The sequence below is a fragment of the Sarcophilus harrisii genome, chromosome 2, assembly GCF_902635505.1.
Source record: "Sarcophilus harrisii chromosome 2, mSarHar1.11, whole genome shotgun sequence".
NCBI lineage: Eukaryota > Metazoa > Chordata > Mammalia > Dasyuromorphia > Dasyuridae > Sarcophilus > Sarcophilus harrisii.
This window is the reverse complement of record NC_045427.1, coordinates 614,606,530-614,622,188: the sequence shown is the minus strand read 5'-3', so window position 1 is coordinate 614,622,188 and position 15,659 is coordinate 614,606,530. Positions and strand designations below refer to the sequence as shown.

At 45.3% G+C, this 15,659-nt stretch overlaps 1 protein-coding gene across 1 annotated transcript in view; it reads left to right on the top strand.

Annotated features, from left to right (window-relative positions):
- CDH23 (cadherin related 23) overlaps positions 1 to 15,659 on the top strand; it is a 575,832-nt gene that overhangs the window by 456,476 nt on the left and 103,697 nt on the right. Inside the window, exons 28-32 of the mRNA XM_031956552.1 lie at positions 5,735 to 5,795; positions 9,207 to 9,355; positions 14,030 to 14,165; positions 14,712 to 15,100; positions 15,210 to 15,311. Of these exons, the coding sequence (XP_031812412.1) occupies positions 5,735 to 5,795; positions 9,207 to 9,355; positions 14,030 to 14,165; positions 14,712 to 15,100; positions 15,210 to 15,311 (837 nt within the window). The remainder of the gene's footprint in view (positions 1 to 5,734; positions 5,796 to 9,206; positions 9,356 to 14,029; positions 14,166 to 14,711; positions 15,101 to 15,209; positions 15,312 to 15,659) is intronic.

Below are 15,659 nucleotides of genomic sequence, written 5' to 3'. Positions count from 1 at the left end.
TAGCCTACAGTCCTCAGCCTCAGCAGGTTGCATTGCCAGAAAAGTAAGCAGGATTTGCACCCATTTTCAAGCTGGGAATGAGGAAGGCAGCATCTGGTAGGTAGTAAAAGGGAGGTTTCTGGTCAGGAGAGCTTTGCAGTGTATGGCAGAGGCACCAGATGGAACCACTGGACTGCATTTCCTCCCAGGGCAAAAGAATTGTCCCAATCCTTCTGTTGATTTGCTCAAGGTCTTCGGCTGATGGAACTTCCCACTTCCTTCTTCTCATCCCCCAACCCTTCCTGTTGAGTATTCAAGACTTCCTGGGGAGGCTAAGAGGGAAGGGGAGGGGAAGGGAGTATAGTCAGTCAGGGAGCTAGGGCACCTCCAGCTCTTGTAGAAACTAGGAAGCCCCTTGGTGAACAAAGGAAACTTCTGTGCACCTAGTGCAGAGTAGAACCCAGATTCTTCTTCATCCAGCATTCTCTGCTATTCTGGAATACTCCCTTACAATCTTAGGATGGCCATCATTTCAGACCATGAACCCTATTGTCAGATTACTTCTAAGATGGGTGATTTATTTTGATGTGGGCACTCTCTTCACCAATGATCATCAGTAGCCTCATTTGATTTCATGAATTATTGTGACAGAAAAAAAAATCATCATTCTTCTTTAATCAACTTCAAAGTAATCTCAGAATTTAGGTAGACCAGTTCTTAAAACACAGACATGGTCTCCCATTCAACCCTAAAGGGATTTTTTTATCCATATGTCTCATTGGACAGATGAGGAAAAAAAGCCCAGAGGTAATGACAGATTCGAACTCTCTTCTGAATTAAAATCCAGCCTTTTTCTTTTATACTGAACCCTACTTTAACAATAGGTTCTAAGGTCAATTGCATCTTTGCTTCTGACATTCAAGAAGCCTTATTACTAACAATAAGAGAGAAGTAGTAACCCTCACAGAAAAAGGATATATGGAGAGAACTTGAAACCAATCCCTTATCCCAATCCTTCCCTGAAATAGCATGTTAAAAGATAGAGCTCATCAAATCGATCCAAGTACTTAATCTTACAGAGAAGGAAACCGAGTCCCTGAGAAAGCAAAGTAACTTATTCACAGTAACAGAAAAAGATTCATTCAACAGAATAGAGATGGAGACAGCTTTGACAACAGGAAGATCTGAGTTCAAAACCCACCTTGACTTTGTGGCCTAAGACAAAACACTCAAAGTGTCTAGAGCATTTTCTAAGACTATACATTGTGGAGAAGCTGCTAACCTTTGGGAGAAGGAATTTCCTTACCTGGGAGTTCTCTATACCAATGAAATCACTGGTCCAGTTCTATCTCCGTGTGGCAAGCACGAGATTTACAAAGATAAAAAGTAAACAGCCTGCCTTCAGAGAATACATATTCTAATGGTAGACAAAATCAAAGCCTTTGAGATTTGAAAGAGAGGTCTTCCTAATCACCTCAAATTTAATTTTTGTGTATGTAATCTCAAATTGTGTTGAGTTTTCTTGACAAAGATACCGGAGTGGTTTGCCACTTCCTTCTCCAGCAAACAGGATTAAGTGACCTGCTGGGGGTCATACAACTAGTGTTTGAGGTCTAATTTGAACTTGAGACCTTCTACTGTATCACCTCACTTCCCTATTTAGTCTCTGTATTTTTTCTCTACTGGTGTTGCTCATCCTTCACTCTTGAAGTAGACCAGTGACGTGGGGTGGGTGATGTCTTGATTTTCAATGAATTTGATTGAGAGTGAAGCAGAGCTGTACAAAGTCACCAGCCTCACTCTCTCCTCCAGAGCATCAGAAACCAGTGGCAAGACAGGTCAAAATGAAAGGATAACCCTGGATGCAGTGGGACACTTTGGCTATTTTAAGCTAAGGTCTTTCTCAGGTCTCAGTTTATCTGAAGCAACACCCATTCAGTGATTTAAGACTAGGTAAGAATTGAGGCAAAAGATGGCTTAGTTTTCCTTCATAAAAGAATCAATCTGGGAGGGACAGACCCTCAGAGTTTCTTTTCTATATACTATCTTAATTTTTGGCTTTCCCCATTAGGATGTAAAGCTCCCTGAGGACGGGGGTTATTTCATTCTTCATATTTGTATCCCTAAGGCCTAGTACAGTTCCTGGCACATGGTGCCAGATGTTAAATAAATACTTGTTTATTGAGTGATTCTAGACATCTCTTGGCTCTGAGATTAATGCCCCACTTCTTCTGCTTAGAGAAAAAGTTTAAGACTCAGGGAGAGCAGAGCTTCAAGAACGGAGAGAAAAATCCCAGGGATAGGAGACTGAGAGTCATCTCCCTACTCTGCCTTGCCTTGACTGAAATGTTCTTATCCCCAATTTCCTTTCTCTGGGCAGACCATGCTAAGAGCTGGAAACAACTTCTTGTCCCAGAAGTGCTTCCCTCTCTCTGGGTTATCATAACCCCTCTCCCATCATATACATGGGGTCTGAAAACCCTGAAATATTCTGCCCTCAATGAATGGCCCACCAAGATTTCAACTGGCCCTCATACCCAACTGTGAGTAAGTCCACAAAGCTGGGAAATGCATAACTTCTGAAGGAGAAAACAAAATCTCTGAAATGGTGGCATTCCAAACTCCTTAACTAGTAAGGAACAATTGTCTCAGTAGAAAGAACGAAAGAATTAGTAGATAAGCATTCATTAAGCACTTGGTGCATGCAAAATATTGTGCTAAGTGAGGAAAGGATGAAAAAACCAGAGACAGCCTGAGCCCTCCCATCCTAATGGGAGAAGCAACCTAGAGATATGAACTGCTGAGACAAGAGTCTAAGCCAGGTTCCATCTCAAATCTCCATAGGAGTTACTTCCCAGTATTATAACTGCTGGAGATGAACTGGTAACAAGACCAGCAGGCTAAGAGCGTATTACCATTCCGAGGGCTCTTGGGTTTACCTGCTCAATGGAGGATGTTGGTTAGTGCTTGCTACAGGTGATGGCTAGAAAGGTGGTCCCCTCTCCATAAAGATTGCTGCCCTCAATAATGGCTGCTAGGGCCAGGCTAGAAGTAGAGCTGATGACCTATAAGTCATTGTAAGTCCCAGGTCCCTTAGGTTCAGAGTCTTAGGCAGTCTCCCTCAGGGTTTAAGGGAAAATGGTAGTACGGGGTAGTTTAATTCCCCTTTCACATCCTGCCTCCTGTTTTTTTCCCCCTCATATTGCCTTGTAGCCAATCATAATATCCCTTTTTTTGTCTTGTCACCCCCAAAGAATCCCCTTCTCTGCCGCAAGGCAGCCCATGGTGTTGTCAGAGATTGGGACCAGCTCACTGGGCCAAGAAAGAGTAAATACACCTGCTGTATGTCCTGGGCTTCCCTCTCCGTCTCTGGACCATGACAAAGCTTGAGCTCCAGCAGTACCAGTCCCAGCTATTGGGAGCCTCCTTTCTTTTCTCTAACCATCTCCCCATCCTTCTAGCTTGACCACAGCTCCATCCCTACTTTCCATCCTTTCCGAGAGCACAATTTTTCAGCTGTCCTTTAAATCGCCAGCCTTGGGGCAAATGTCTAAGCTTGTGGACAGTTTCCTGCATTGGTGCAAAACCTTTATTATCTACCTTTGTTATGGCTGAATCAGAAAACCTGAATTCAGCTACAATCTCACTAGTTGTGACTTTCCACCATTCTGAACCGGTTCCTTGTCTGTGAAATTTTTAGTCCCCACCTCCCAAGGTTGTTGTGAGGAACAAAAAAGATAATATCTGTGAGCATCTTATACATCACAAAGCATGGTGTAAATGTAAGATATTGTCATCAGGAGCGGACTCCACATTTTAAGAAAGACATTGACGGACTAGAATGTGTCCATGGGATGGCAGCTGAGACTGAGAGGCTTGGAGGCTATATCAGTTGAAGGAAATGAGCATGTTAATCTTAGAAAAGAGACTGGGCAAGATGATGGGCATGAAGTGTATGAGGCATCATTTTGGAGGCAGGATGAGGTTGGCTCTCCTTGGCCCCAGGGGGCAGAACCAAGGACAGCGGTAGAAAGTGTGAGAGGCAGATTTAGGTTTGACATCAGGAAAATCACCCTAATGGTTAGAGCTAGCCAAAAGACAAAAGGACTATACTCAGTAAAGATTCCCTATCACTAGAGTCTGGAGAGGAAATTAGATAACCCTTTGTCAAGCATATTATTGAGAAAGGATTTCTGTGTAGTTATGGACTAGAATAGATGTCCACCGAGGCTGACTTGATGACTTTTCTCTTATCAAGAGCCATTGTATGCAATGGAGCCAGGAGAGGTTTCAAAAATGGGGGCAGTCTATGAGAATGAGTCCAAAATCTTCTGGATCAAACAAAGCGAACAATAGCCTCAGGTGGGATTGGAATGATCTTACTTTCAATAACCAGATGCATTAAAGGATCTGTGGTTCATCAATCTCCATATTGATTTATGTACTTAACTAATGCCCATTATTGGTAAGACCAGGCTAATTTTTTAAGATCAGGTAAATCTGAGCAATTAGTCATAATGGTAAGACTTTGGCTTTTTCTCTTCTAAGAAAGAATTATGAGAGCTAGAAGAACATGAGACTGGGAATCAAGAGACCTTGGTTCCCAATCTGCCTGGCACCCAGTCACTATGGCCATCTCACTTTGCACCTTTGAGTCTAAGGGATCTGTTCTCTATGTCTGTAATATTTATCTTACGGGGTTATTGTAAGACTCAAATGAGGTAATATGCAAAAAACAAATTTTAAAACAAAGGTTATTAACCTAGAGAGGAATCCATTTTAGAAGGTCTATGAACTTGGATAAAAAAAAATACATCTTTATTTTCACTAGCCTTTGGTTTCCTCTGCAATCCTTTGTATTTTGTTTGACATATTTAAAGAACATTATTCAGGAACAGAATCCACAGGTTCTACCTGACTGTCAAAGGGGATCTTAATACAAAAAAAGTAATTAAGAAAACCTGTTTTCAATATGTTATTAATCACAATAATAATCCTAGCTGTGACTTTTGGCATTTCTATGACCTCAGTTTTCTCTTATGTAAAATGAGAGGTTGGACTTAGATGACCCCTGAAATTCTTCCAGTTCACTTTCATTTATCACTTTGTAAGAGTGACCTAGGATAACAACCCTGCGAAGGATGATCTGTGATTTCATCTTCAGGGAGAAGTCTCAGTGCGGAAACCCTCTCTGCCCAATGGGTGAGTCCTAGGGAGTGGTTTGAGGTTCATAGTGGTTAAAGTGAATAGCCCAAACCCAGCTTATTTCAACTCCAAGATCACCAATCTACCCATAATGCCAAGGTTAGGTAAATAGGCAGGTGTTAAATTATGCTCCTTGTATAACTCAGGAAAGTGGTTTGATATTTTTATTTTGTTAGAGTTCTGGCAAGGATACGGACCTTAAGGTGAAGTCCTAAAACATCTGAAGAGAGCTTTCATGCAATTTAAAAGCTCTCCTTCCATTGCCTATCTTCTTCCACACACATGCCCTATCTTGGTAGTAAGTACCAGAAGCAACTAACTTAGAGAGAGTCCAGAGCCTCCACTGTGCATGTGGGAGTTCTGGATTCTAGTTGATCCCCTATGGTTGTATGAGATAAACTAGATGCATTTGTCCCCAAACTCCCTCTTTGACCACGTTCTAAAAAGAGGAAGGGCCATTGGAGGTTGTGGGTGGGGGAGAAGGAATTCCATAAGACTCATTTCTCCTGGGATGTCTGGGTATAAAGGATTAATGTCATCTTTCCTCCAGCTGATGGCCACAGATGCAGATGAGGGCGACAACGGGCGCGTGTGGTATCGCATTCTCCACGGTGAGTGTTACAAACCCTTATTCCTGAAGGATGGGGATCATCATTCCCTGGTTTAGAACATAAGTCCTCTTCCCAAAAGGTCTCTGCCTTTCTTCGACTCCCTGTAGCCTATAGATAACCATGAAAAGATTAGTGGTGGAGAGAAATAGACAAACTTTTCTATTATGTGTGTGTGCATGTGTGATTTGCCCAGTCAAGAGAAGAGAGAGAGAGAGAAAGGGAGAGAGAGACAGAGACAGAGACAAGAGAGACAGAGAAAGAGGGGAGAAAGGGAGAGAGAGAGAGAAGAGAGAGAGAGAGAGAGAGAGAGAGAGAGAGAGAGAGAGAGAGAGATAATGAGAATGAATGACAACATTTGCAATTACAAATTATATCTACAGCACCCTTACACAGTGCCTGACACATAGTAGGTATTTAGTAAATTCTTAATTGATTGTTTTCTTTTTAATCCTTCCTGGGTCCTCTGAAGAACTGAATTATTCAGTTTTCTCCTCAAATCCCTGTTCCTGAGAAGATTCAGTGCTTCAGAAAATAGGTTTTCCAAGTGCCAGGGTCCTACAACCTCTGACTGTCAGGACCCTATAACCTTTGACATATGCATACCCAGGAGAATAAAAGTGTTATCAAAGACACCACCATTTTTTACCCTACAACCTAAGACATCATCATGACTGAAGCCATTTTGGTTTATTCCTTAAGGCTGCCACCATCACCACTCTTACCCTTTCTAATATAATATAAGCTATTACCTGAGATCCAGCCCTAACCCTGACACACATAATATAGAAGGACACAAACCTGGACCCCAAGGGAAAACCACCTAGTTACTTGACTGCTAAAGCTATGCTGCTTTGCCACACAGGGATCTCCTTTGGCTCTCTTGCTTTCCTTCAACCTTCAAACTGGCCCAGAAAGTTGAGTTAATTTTACTATTCTAGGATAACTACAGGAAGCAAGGCTGGAGCTCAGTCAGAATTATTGCTGACAGACTAATCCTTTCTTGCACAGATTATTTGCCCTATCTTTCTGATCATGGTACTCTTAGCCCACCCACTCCATCCATCTCCAACCCATCTTCCTCCCTGCCTTTCCTGAGAAGGTGTATGTGATTAGGTTTCCTCACACAGACATGGGGCATATTAGCCCACGGAAGCACTGACTTCGTTGCTCTGTTCTGGCGTGCCCCGTGGTGGCCAAGGTCTTGCCGCCTGCCTCCTGGCCAGTCACCTTTACTTGGACCCACTGATCCCCACAGCTAAGTCATTCCTAGCAGAGTATCCATGCCCAGCATTCTTTCATGGCTTCTCCTTCTTGTTTTTCTCTCTTTTTTTTTCCTTTTTTTTTTAATAATTATAGCTTTTTATTGACAGAACCCATGCCTGGATAATTTTTTACAACATTATCCCTTGCACTCACTTCTGTTCCTACTTTTCCCCTCCCTCCCTCCACCCCCTCCCCCAGATGGCAAGCAGTCCTATACATGTTAAATAGGTCCCAGTATATCCTAGATACAATCTATGTGTTCTTGCTTTTCTCTTGAAGAGCTTGTTCAGGCTAATGACTCTTTCTAGCTTTCGAGGTCCTGCCAGAAGGGGCAGACTTCCAGCTCCCAAGCCTCTTTCTGTGATAATCTCCCTGGGCTTTTCCTCTTTGTGGCGAGGTAGGCCCTGGTTGGCCACCATCCCTGATTTCTCTTGACTTTAAGTTCTAGCTGCTAACAGTAGAGTTTGGAGAGCAGGTAGAGCCCTGCCACACCCCAGCAAAAGCAGGGATTTTGCTCCTTCCCCGAATCCTTGTAGTGAAATGTTCTGACCTCCATCCCTCCTAGAAAGCTCCCCTTCAGCCGTGACCACCAGCTGGAGGAAGTTCCTTCTCTAAAAAAGCAAACCTCACTTTCTGGCTTACTGTAATTAATATAATTTCCCAGAACTGGGTGCAGTCTGTGCCCTGGCCCCAGGCCCAATCGAGTGCAACTCATTCCAGGGGAATCTTTTCCCTGTGACCAGACCCTATGACTCCTTCTTTCCCTCCTCTGCCATACCACCGATTTAGACTAGGGTCCCTCCCATTAGAGACACCAGCTTGGCAAACTTGGTAAAATTGTATCTTAGAATAGCAAGTACTCCCTCTGGCTAATCTTTCTTTGACTAGCCTTGTCCCCAGAGTTCCTCTCCCATAGTTCCTAGCACCGGCTTATCAGCACTGCGGGCCTGAGTGACAAAGGTCTCCATTTTGGAAGTTCATGGTGAGCCCAGGACCGTCCCCGTCTCTGATTAAGGGGAATCCCAGCTGTACAGGTCTGGGTCTCTCCAGCTGCCCCAGTGGCTCAGTGTGTTCAGGATGATCCCAAATCTGCCCTCTCATCCTGTCTTCCAGTCAGTCAGATAGTCATGTCCAACAGAGCTGCCAATTTTCCGAGCACAGGGTCCCTGTGCCTCCCTGCAAGCCTGTGGGGCCGGCCCCTTGGCTATTCCTCAAATGTGGCCTTCCATCTCCGGACTCCGTGAATTTCACTGGCTATCCTACTATTCCCCAAGCCTGAAGGGCTCTCCCTCCTCTCTCTGCCTCCCATCTTCCCATCTTCCATAAGAATCTTTCCTGGTCCCTCTCAGTGCTGACACTTTCCCTTTGTTAACTGTCTATCTCCTATTTATCCTCTAAGTGGCTTTTTTGTACAGAGCTGCTTGTATGTTGTCTCCCCCCTCAGACTGTGAGCTCCTTGTGGGCAGGGACCGTTTTTGCCTTTCTTTGTATAGCTCTAGCCCTTAGCCCAGTGCCTGGGACATGACAGGCACTATATAAAATGTGGCTGACTTGGCTTGAACAGTGCAAGGACTGTTATTCCCATTTTACAGATGGGAAAAAGTGAGGCTCCTAATGGTTAAGATGTTTGCCCAAATTCACACAGCTCAGAGGGCCAGAGCCAGCTCTCCAAACTTGTGGTCCGGGGCTCTGTTCTCTATACTGCACAGTTCAACTGTTACAACTTCCCCGGAAACTTTGTTTCTAAACAGAATCAAAACGGCAAGTGCCGGAGACATCATTCATCGATTCATTCATCCCCTTTTTGGCTTTCCCACCCGACTCCCATGGTCTCAGCCCTTCCTCAACTATTGGTTTTTTACTGATTGGTATGTTTGTTTTTAAAGAATCTGTGGCTAGAGCACTACCCTGGAAATCAAGAAGTTGTGAGTTTGAATCCTACTGGAAACATTTAATAACTATGTGACAACTTTCCTAACCCTTAGTTTCCTCTTCTGTAAAGTGAAGATAAGAAGAACACTTACCTTACAACATGTTCTAAAAATTCAAATAAAAAAGCAAAATAGAATAAAACAGAGGTCTTTGGGCTTGAAGGTATCATGTAAATGGCAGCGACTATTAAGTTCACCTCTCTTTGTATCTTTCTAGGTAACCATGGAAACAACTTCCGCATCCATGTCAGCAGCGGGCTTCTCATGCGAGGTCCTCGACCCTTGGACCGAGAACGAAACTCTTCCCACGTGCTGGTGGTGGAGGCCTACAATTATGACCTAGGACCCATGAGGAGCTCCGTCAGGGTAAGACCACTCCCCTCGTGATTAAGTTTCCACGGCGAGGGCTAATGTGGGTTAGTGGGTACAGCCATGCCCTTAGAGGTGGGAAGTTCTTGGTTGTCATGAGACTCTGGTCGAGTCATTTGAGAGCCTCAATTCCTTCTCCAAAAAATAGTCTAATAACACCCTTAGATGTTACTTAGAGGTCACAAACCTTTCTTATAGGTTTGTGAAGTATTTTATGTGCCTAAAAGTGCCATTTAAAAACTATCCATCTATTGTTATTTAGTCTTTTACTCCCCAAAGTATAATAGTTATAAAGTGCTTAACATGGTAACTGAAACATATTAAGCAATATATAAATGGTAGCTATTATTATTAAGGTTTCTATGAGGTGGCTCTACTGACTGCCATACTTTCAGCTTTATCTTCAGTCTTGGATAAATCCCTTTGTTCTGTATTTGCCTCAGTTTCCCCAGGAGGAGGAGGAGTGCACTGAGCTACTACTCATAGAGGAGCAGAGATGGGAGATTCTTAATGTCACAGGATTCACTCATCCACACCTGAGCTCTTTCCTAACTCCTACCTGCCCCTCTTCCCATCCTTCTGAAACATAAAATGAACCTTTCCCAAACATCAGCTCCAAATCCTGATTCTGTGATGCTCTAGAATGAAGACAGTCTCCTGAGCAGGAGACTTAACTGTAAATCCATACTGTGATATGGTCCTTCACTGACCTGGTCCAGGCAGGGAACAAGCCTGGAGGTTTGTGTGAGGGAATAAGCTGAGAGGAGCCTTTCTTTGAGTCAAGTGTTATTAAGTGGAGAATTATAGCCCAAGCCCTCAAGCTTTTGCAAGGAAAAAGATTAAGGGGTGTGGACTCTCTGTATGATTTAGGTTACATTGACTAGAATTTACAGATTCTCTTGGGTTGTCTAATTCTATGGAATGAGTATTCTAGGGCAAGTGTACAATCTCCTCTTGAAAACAAAAAGGAAGGAAGGGAGAGAGGGAAGAAGGGAGGGAGGAAAGGAGAGGGTTAGAGGAGGGAGAAGAAACAAAGAGAATGGAAGAAAGAGAAAGAAAGGAAGGAAGAAAGACAAAAAAGGAAGGAAGAACAAACAAGTCAACACATTCTAATCTGATTGGGTGGTTTGAGTGGGGGCAGGGAGGTGGATGAGATGATCTCTCTCAAGGTCCCCTCCAAGGTTCCATGAATCACCAGCCAAATCCCCAAGGTTACATTCTTAAGAGTAAGGAAGAAGCAGAAAGATAAGGAAAAATGTGGTTTCCCAATCAGAAAAAGATGCCCATCCCTACCCACCAGCCCTCTCTGGAGCTTCTTTCCCTAAACTGGACGGAAAGTGAGTCAAGCCAGAGAGGCAGTGAGTGGGAAGAAGATGGGAAAAGATGAGGAGGGGACCCTAAAGGGACTTTTGGCCCGTGCTGAATGGAGCGGAATTGGCCCTTCTTATCAACTTCATCACTGCTCTCCCCGGGCCTGCCTAGTGCCCACATCAACAGCAAGGGGGTGGAAATAGTGAGCAGGAACTGCACTCAGAGACTGGGTAGGAACCTGGCGGGGGGGTCTGGAGGCAGAACTGCTCCTCATCACCTTTTGCCCACACACTGGCTGCTACCCTAAGAGAACTACTTGTCATACACTGGCCCTGAAGAGCAACTTCACCCTGCAGAGAGATGGGCCTGGGTTTTAGGAGGAGAAAGACTTCATCCTTTCCCCACCTTCTCAGGGGCTCCAGGAGATGAAGGGCCATCAGCTTCCTCACAGCCATTCAGGAGCTTCCCTCTGGACAGGAAGACCTCTGGATGGTCTTACCTTGGAAGTGTTTTGGAATAGGCGCCCGCTCTTGCGCTCTCTCTCTCTCTCTCTCTCTCTCTCTCTCTCTCTCTCTCTCTGTCTCTCTTTCCCTCTCTCACTCACATACTCACTCACTCACTCTAGTCCTGACATCACAACATACATATATTGAAATATGCAAGGACTGTCTCAAAATGCATCCATCCTAAAGTCATAACCTTAAAGCCGCTGGGGATAGGAGAATTATTCTATGCTGATGTTTTCATTGTACAGATAAGAAACTGAGGTCCAGAGTTTACAGTCACCCAGGTGGCAAGGCCAGGTTCTGAACCTCGATCTCTGACTCCAAATCCAGGGCTTGATTGTCTTCCCCAGTAGAGTGAGAGACACGAAAGGAATTTCAGATGCCCTGATTGAGGATTTGGGGGCATATGGTGCTTTAGGGAACCAGGTGACGCCCACCTCTGGCCCTTCATTTCTGAAGATGCTGTGCCCAGCGCACTGTCAATGAGGGACGTAGGGTTAATTTTTAATTAGCAAGCATTAATTTTTTCTCCCTCCCGATGAGAAAGGAGAACAAGAAACTTTTTGTAGCAAATACTCATAGTCAAGCAAAAGTTTTTAAAATTAAATTTCTTGGAGTTCTTTTCCCCAGCAGTGAGAATGGCTTTGCAACAAACCATCATTCTCTCATACAGTGCCTCTCGTAACCAGTAACAGGCTTATGACATGGGCAGCCAAGGTTAGAGATGCAGTCCAGGAACTGGGACCCAGCTCTCTCCGACGGAACCTTACTAATCTATGCTAAGATGGAGCCCACAACCTTAAGCCTGTATAATCACACACAACTTTTCTGGGCCTCAGTTTCCACATCTGTAAAATGACCTCTAAGAGCTCTTTCCAGCCCCAGAGCTCTCTGTCACACCTATGCACACGTGCACATGTATGTTTTGATGACTTGTTTTGAGCTCTCTGAACAAAAACAAAGTTGAGTCAACATCTGGTCCACTGGCTTCTTTTTGCAACTACTTGTTGAAGAAGAGGTCGGACACATTTCCTATGTGCATGTGACACCCATCTGTTAGAAACCACAGGTTCTCCTGCACTGTCTCTACTCGTCTTCCTTTACACCCCAGATAGAGCCAGAGCACAGGGAGATCCTGCCAGACCGACCTCCCTCAGCCTTGCCCCCATTTTAGCAACACCGGAGCCCCCGATTAATTTTAGGGTTTTAGGTTTTCAGTTCATTCTCAGCTGGGAAAGACACTTGGCGAGCAGCCACAGGAGGGACGGCCATGGTGATGTGCACTCACTTCCACCTGCCCTACGAGGGTTCCCAAAAATCTTCCAGGCAGGACCCCACCCCCCTTCCCATCAGGGCCCCTCAGCCAAGTTGCTGGTAGCTATGAAATCAGGTTTCGACCTGGAAAGCAGCTGCATCCTGCCTGGTTGTTCTTATTTGCATACAGGGTCTGGGTTCTTGTGATGACACAGCATTCATTGCCTAGGGCAGAGGGAGGGGGGGGAAGAGAGAGAGAGAAAGAGAGACAGACAGAGAGAGAGAGGGACAGGGAGAGGGAGAGGGAGAGAGGGAGAAGGAGAGATGGGGAGAGAGAGAGAGAGAAAGACAGAGAGACAGACAGAGAGAGAATATTCCAAATAAACTACAAATGATTTTAAAGAAGTACAGGATCATAGAATTTAAGGCTGGAAGAGCTCTTACAAGCCAGTGGAAACTGACCTTTCCTGAAATCTCCCTTCAGCACTAACCTTGCTGCCAACACCAGCCAAATAGGCAAATATCTAATGGGCAAGAGCCCTCTGGACTCCCCATTGCTCAAAGGCAGGAATGTGCCCTTGCTAAGTCCTTTGGGTCATCCAGGCTCCAGTTGCAGTGGGGGCGTCCAGTCCATCTTCATCCAGGCCAGTCAGTGACTCAGAGAATTAGAGGAGGTTCTTGGGCCTCAAGTGTGGCTCTGCTTTACCTACCCAGAATCACATCAGCTTCTCCACGGGCGGCCCTTTGCCAAAATCATCCTCATCCTCTCCGGTAGCTTTGTGGCAAACATGGAGTTGTGAGATTGTACGGCAGATGCTGAACAACGCCCTTTCTCCTCCGGGTGGGCATCTGCTCTGTACTGGCTCTGTGGGAGCAGGGATTTTTACTGACTGAAGAGAACAAGAATCATGATGCTGGTTAACTTTTCCAAGCGTTTCCCAAGAATCAGCTTCTATCACCTATGGCTGTAGATCTTGTTGATATATGGCAGAAAACCCCATGCTGGGGGAGTTAGGAAGTCCTGGGTTCGAATATGATCCACACTGGCTGGTTGACTCTGACCACGTCACTGAATATCTCAGGGTGAGCAGCCACCCTGTAAGTTGTGGGACAGTCACTGACCTGCATTTGCAGACAGAATCTTCTCCCTGGGAATTCCTTATACTAATTAAGTCAGGGGTCAATTTGGAAGAAAAAAAAAAAAAAGAACTGTGAGTGATTAGGTCTCACTCAAATCCAGATAAAATCCAGCATCTTAATCCAAGTTCTTCATTTTACATAGGATTTCTTTTCCAGACAGCAGGATTTTCTCCCACAATTATCTCTAGGGATGTGTGTACTTGTAAGCATGTGGATGTCTCATTAGAATGTAAGCCCCTTGAGGGCGGGGATCTTTCATTTTTGTCTTGTATTCTCAGCTTTTATAGTCCTTGCACTCAACAGGTGCTTAATAAATGCTTTGGCCAATGGATTGATCTAGGAGGCAACCTAATCTAGGTCATCCAGGAGTCCCTAAGAGGTTGAGCTGCCTGAGCCATGTGACCTGCCCATGTGTTTATTCCCTCACAACCTTCCCTTCTGTTTCCCTGTTCCACTCCAGGTCATTGTATACGTTGAAGATGTCAACGATGAGGTCCCAGTGTTCACCCAGCAGCAGTACAGCCGCCTGGGGCTACGGGAGACCGCAGGTATCGGGACGTCTGTCATTGTTGTCCGGGCCACAGACCGGGACACAGGTGAGTCCTGCTTTCCTTCTCTGCCTCCCTCCAAGGAGAAATCCAACCCATGAGTGCTCACCCATTGCAAGGCTCACATTGTGAGATTTAATAGGGATAAATGTAAACTTCAAAAAACAAACTTCCAAAGCACCTCCCCAGCTCAGCTGCAATTCCCACAGAAAAATGTTAGTGAACTGAAATCTCAATGTGAGCCTGTGATGTGACTTGAAAGCCCCAAAAGCTATTCAGACAATAAATCTAATCCCAATGCTTAAAGTAATGATGGTACAATAATAGCTAGTGTTTGTATTGCACTTTAAAGTTGACAGCGTATTTTTACAAATATTTTTTCATCTTATCCTCCTAACTCATAACAAGGTAGGTGCTTTATCCTTGCTATTTCCAGAAGGGACTACTCTCTCTCCGGGGCCCCCAGATTAAGGGGTGGGCAGGAGGAAGATTGGAGGGATTTCACTCATGAATGCCTTCAGTCCAGAGTGGGTGGTTGGGAAGGGGGAGGATTATTTTATCAATGAGATACACAAACTTCTGCCCTACTTCCAGGGGATGGTGGGCTGGTGATCTACCGCATCCTGTCGGGCTCAGAGGGGAAATTTGAGATTGATGAGAGCACGGGTCTCATCATCACCATTGACTACCTGGACTACGAGACCAAGACAAGCTACCTGATGAACGTGTCAGCCACCGACCAGGCGCCCCCGTTCAACCAGGGTTTCTGTAGCGTCTACATCACTCTCCTCAATGAGCTAGATGAAGCTGTACAGTTTTCTAACGCTTCCTATGAAGCTGCCATCATGGAGAACCTGCCTTGGGGATCTGAGGTGGTGAGGGTCCAAGCGTTCTCCATTGACAACATCAACCCAATAGTCTACAGATTTGACCCTTACACCAGCCCCCAGGCCCGGGCCCTCTTCAAAATCGATTCAGTCACAGTAAGTTAAAGGGCAGGGCAAGGATGGGCATCGGGGGAGGGGTCAGCCAGCCAACTGCCAACTTGCTCCCTTTGGTCACTCCCATCTGGATCCTCCCTCTTCCCAACAGGGTGTGATCACTGTCAAGGGCCTGGTGGACAGGGAGAAAGGAGACTTCTATACCCTGACCGTGGTGGCAGATGATGGAGGTCCCAAAGTTGATTCTACCGTGGTAAGTCAATACCTCCCCCAGAGGGATGCAGGGGGCTAGCCTGATTGACAACAGGTCAAAGTCTGAACAGGAGAGATGAGAAAAAAGGGATGGGTTTTAGTTCAGAAAATAGGCCAGGGAGTGGATTCCAGGACTATTTCTAGGGTCTAAGTGGTCTAGAGTAGCCTTGCACCCATACCCTTCCCAGAATTGTCCCATTCTTCCCAGAATCTCCCCAGTCCTGGACGTAAAGCCCTAGTGTGGAACACACCCTTCTCAGAGACCTGGACCAGATTTCCCAAACTCACCCTCTGGATATTAGCCTCCAGGCAAGGGGGGAGGGGAATGAGACAACTGAGGGCATCCTCC